Source organism: Lepidothrix coronata, unplaced genomic scaffold (genome assembly GCF_001604755.1).
Source record: "Lepidothrix coronata isolate B3197 unplaced genomic scaffold, Lepidothrix_coronata-1.0 Scaffold4, whole genome shotgun sequence".
Classification (NCBI taxonomy): Eukaryota; Metazoa; Chordata; class Aves; order Passeriformes; family Pipridae; genus Lepidothrix; species Lepidothrix coronata.
The window spans coordinates 4782630-4787418 of NW_016690184.1; the positions used below are offsets into that span (position 1 = coordinate 4782630).

Sequence of the window (4789 nt, forward strand, 5' to 3'; positions counted from 1 at the left end):
TAACTGGGAGCTTACAAAATCCTTACATACCATATTTGATTCCTAAATGGTATGTTTAGCCATGAAAACCCCTTACATGTACTTACAGTGTAGTATATCCTGTTTGGAAATGAAATTATGAAAATGTCTCTGGATCCATGCACTCATGGATACATGTGTAAGAAATGAAGCTTATATGTTTTTATGGAATGGCATTTAACAATATCTGTTTCTCCATTTCTTATTTGTTCTAAATGTATTCAGAACAGATGAAATCCTAATAATGATAATCCATTTATTCTCTTACTTTTTGCTATACAGTTTCTTTATTGGCATTTTTGTAGAAGAAGAGATCAAATACATATACCAAAGTATCTTTAAATAACAAGACCTTAGGGAAAAAAAAGGGAAGGTGGAAGTCCATAATACTGTTGCAAAACTGGGCAAAATCTATGACATTTGCAAGCATTTTCACTAATGAACTTTTGGGCTACATTCATGCTAATGATTTAAACAGTGCCAGCAAATGTTCCTGAGACTGGAACTTCATTGTCTCTACCCTCAAGTTGACCTTGGCATGTTTTTGCCCTGGCCACTGAGTATTGTCTTGAACAATTCATGGTATGGTTTGGGGGTTAGCATGGACCATACCTGATAGGAAGTTTGGATGTGACCATCTTGTTTTGTAGACTGAGAGAGGTGATTGGTAATGACAGGTATGGTGGAGTGCCAGTTGGGTTCAGTGCCAGAGACTGGAGAAATGTGTACTCTGTGTAGCTTTACCATCTGAGGCTGGGGTGCTCAGGATGCAGTGCTACTTGTAAGCTCTTTTTCCCACCATCTCCATGAAAAGGAGTGGCAGTGACTGTTCATCTTCCGTAGCTGTTTCTCACATGTAACAAGGACTTACTAAAAACAACCGCAAACATTTCCCAAACTTTGCGTCTTCATGCACCTTTTGCAGGTGAGGAGTTGCCAAGATTGACTTTTCAAGCATCAGCTGTGGTTGCTGTACTATCACGCCTGCCCTAGTCTACAGAGGTGGCCCCTTTGTCCTGTCACTACAAAGACTGGTGCTCCAAAAAGAAACAGTAGAAGTATGAAAAATTGTAAAAGCAAATTTAAACATTGTGAAAAGACTGCATGACTGCCTGTGATACAATTAGAACAATGTTTATGTACATATGATGTAGGTACATCAGATACAACAGATGTTTATGTACATCAGATACTGTTCATATCTGATTTTCATGGGAACATAACATGATGCTTCTGCTCAGGACTATAACTGACTGTATTTTTTCTGCGTAACATAATGCAGAGGATGCCAGCCTAGCATTTCTGAAGAGACAGACTGCAAGAACTGGGTAGAATTTCTAAATGCATTAAACTTGTGCAGGAATGAAAATTTTGATAAATCAAAACATTAGATGTGTCTAGTCTACACAATTACAATGAACATGCTAAAGGAACAAAAGCTCGCCAAGCTGTTTCAGGGCACTATTTGGACTCTGAAGGTGAGTTAAGATGCATAAGTGGACATGACCTTATTTTGCAGAGAGTGGTCACAGAGGGCAATCCAGCCAGAGCTACATTACCAATCGGTTCACGTTTAAGTTGCTACGAGGCTCCTTGAATTTCTGCCAGCGTCGTTCTCCCTGTTCAGACCCTGAACCGTTCCCAACTCGCCTCCGAACCCCAGCCCCACGCCAGCGCGCCTCTGCGGTCCCTCCAGGTCTCTCCCAGTAGATTACCGGGCAGCTCCCCACATCAGATCGCCGCTCTTCTCGGAGCTGCAGGCAGAAAACATTGCCCTCAGCGTTCCTTTTATAGGGTGTTGTGTTTGTCTGAGAATCCCACCCGTTCCTCAGCTGCATCAGCCCGAGGATGCGGAGAGCGCTGGCCGAAGGAAGGTGAAATGCCTCCGTGGGTATCCCTGTGTAGATGGATATATCCCGCCGTCGGGGCGCCCCCCCTGCTCCCCCGGGCCTGCCTCGGGAACGCCCCCGCGGGTGCTGCTGCCTTGGAGCGCCTGGGGCTGGGGCAGCGCCGGCCTCTCCCTTCTCTCCCTTCCCCCGCCCGCGAAGGCGCCTCCCGCCCGGCCACAGACACAGCCCCGGCCCTGGCCCTGCGCACAGCGGCGGATCCCTCGGGCAGCGTGCACGGAGAGCCATGGCGCGGTGCCGCGGCAATGTCCGCTTCCTCCTCCTCCTCCTCCTCCTCTGCAGCGCCGCGGCAGCCGGGTACGTGGGGCCGGGGGCAGGCGGGGGCGCCGCACCTCCCCTCCCCTCCCGCCCGGCGCGGGGGCTGCGGGGCAGCGAACGCTTCTCGGGGCTCCCGGCGCCGGGCTGGAGCCGGTCCGGAGAGCGGCAGAGCAGCGCTCCCCGCTCCCTGCGCGCCCCGGAGCGCCCAGTGGGTGAGCATCACCTCCAGCCTTCGCAGCGGAGAGCAACGGGAGGGCTTTGCAACATGTATCGTATGTCTTTATATGGACGCTGTTACTTTTTTTGGAACTGTATTTCACTGCTTGCCCTTACTCCCTCTGCCTGTTTGGACTTTCTAGACCTACGTTCCTTGTGGCAGTTCCCTGGAACATCAGGCCTGGAGCAAACCTGACTGTTGGGGTAGCTCTGCTGCCGGACAGCCCAGCGCAGGTCACCGTAAGGGGAGAAGTGATCAGAGATAACGAGACCATCTTGAGCAGGGAAATGGTCTTTGAGAAAGGTAAGGGAATGGACTTGGTCTGGAAATATTTGATTTGCCTTCTCACACAAATATTTTGTTGCTCCCAAAATATCTCAACTTCTAAATGGTACTAAAATAGGAACTTTATTTTACCAAGTAAAAGTCGCTATGGGAAAATAAACTCCTACACTGCTGGCTTGTTTGCAGTTGGGCAACTGTGCTGGATGGCAAGTGGCTGTGTGGATGTGCTAACTCATTTTAAACTCTGAAAATAAACAGGAGTAGCAAAGTGGGATGGATGTGGGATTTCTGAGGAGCCAGGAAGTACTTTGGTCAACGTAGTGGGGCCACTGAAGAAGTAGCAGAAGAAGACTTGCTTATGGTAGCTTGTTAAGGTGCAAAGTGGAAGTATGTGTGAGAATGGTAAGGGTGGAACAAACAAGGTAATAAAGCAACTGAAGCTGCTTCTCATGCCCTAAGAATGGGAGGACCTGAGGACAGTAGTGAAGATGAGTGTGTCAGACACCGTTACCTGCATTTGAAGAAAGGGAAATTTTTAAGAATCAAGAACTGAATTGTGGACAGACTGGGGATTGAAGAGCAAGCTGATTTGATCTATGCCACCAGGCAGCAGTAGAGGATGTGGTGGCAGTTCTGAATAGCTGAAGAGCTGAGATATCCTGGTCAGTGTTCCTTTTCAGAAAGGTCAGCTGAGAACAGAAGCATAGAGATGTCCTGCTGGAGATTTGTCCTCATGAGAAAGAAAATATTTTATATGGATAGTCCAGCTTTCCCACTGCTCTTAGTATGAGGCAATATAAATGACATCCAAACTCTAGCTTTTTATCTGTTAAAAGTAGAGAGTCTAGGGGCAGCATGAGATCCTGAAAAATCTACCCTGCTATAATGCACTTTCTCTATCGCTCGTCTAATTCTTCTATTAATGTTTTATAGTTAATATAAATGCCTTAATTGGAAGCATCACACCTTCATTTCAATGCCTTCATGAAAGCCCACCTCTTTTCACAACCTGTAGAGAAGACTGAGGCTTTGAGTGTGATGGAGTGCGTTTGACCAGATAAAAAAATTTATGGCCTCATGATGCAGAAAAAGCATATCTGATCAAAACTCTTCTTGGTATTTCAGATATTCAGAAAAGTTTTCCAGAACTATGCATTGACAGTTATACAGTTTGGATATTGTTTATCCAGTTATTGTTATCAGGTGTCATGTCCTCCAATAGCCAGTGTAAAAGCATAAACCTGAGGCAGATTTCACTGTAGTGGTATGACTAATGGAAAAAAAAATTCAGTGTTCATTTCTGATTTAAATCAGTTTTATACACCTAATCTGTTAGTGTCCTAATCTAACACTAACAGTTGTGGTGATGTATGCCTAAGGCAATTACTTTAGGAAGAAAAATTTGCTAGCAACTACAGTTTGCATGCAGGTAAAACAGACTGTCTGTCATGCCTACAGTCCTAATTCTTAAGTGTCTGTAACACATTACCTGCTAATTTTAGATTTTGCTTATTCAAAAGTTTAGGCCAAACCTAGGATCTAGACATAGTGGGGGATTCAGCAGTGGATAAAGGAAAATTTTTGTTCTGTGGAGGAAATAACTTTGATGTATTTATTATGCTATTAGTAATGAGCTTGCCATTTTAAATTCACAATTCCTATTCAAACCTTTCCTGGCAGTATTTTGATATGGAACCAAACAAACCTAAACCAATTAACTTTTTTTGTTTTCTTTTGAAAGAAAAAATTATTAAAAGAAAAATAATTTCTTCTCCTTTTCTTCTTCTAACTATACTGGCTTTTATTTCCTGCTTCTGTTCTGCTTTAACATCGAGTTCAGTGAGCCTTGCATGAGTTTCAACCTGTCTGTTGTTGTCCTTTTCAACATTAAAAGGCAGACAAACAACTGGTAATTCCAAGCTTGGGAAAATATGTGGATGTCTCTTATCTGCTGAGCCTACAGAACAGTCCCTGGGAGCTGCTAAAATCAGAGTGAACGGTGGGTGATCAGGAACAGGTATGACACTGTATCAGACTGGATACAGTGAGGAAAAAGGAGAAATGCTGTAGCACATTATTAACTTTTAATCTTTCTCCTGTCTTT

The 4789-nt window shown here is 44.6% G+C and overlaps 1 protein-coding gene across 1 annotated transcript in view; it reads left to right on the plus strand.

The window, feature by feature from the left end:
* Positions 1–2110: 2110 nt before the first annotated feature.
* The window catches only part of CD109 (CD109 molecule), a 75750-nt gene continuing 73071 nt past the window's right edge, over positions 2111–4789 (plus strand). Inside the window, exons 1-2 of the mRNA XM_017826909.1 lie at positions 2111–2222; positions 2543–2703. Of these exons, the coding sequence (XP_017682398.1) occupies positions 2152–2222; positions 2543–2703 (232 nt within the window). The 5' untranslated portion in view covers positions 2111–2151. The remainder of the gene's footprint in view (positions 2223–2542; positions 2704–4789) is intronic.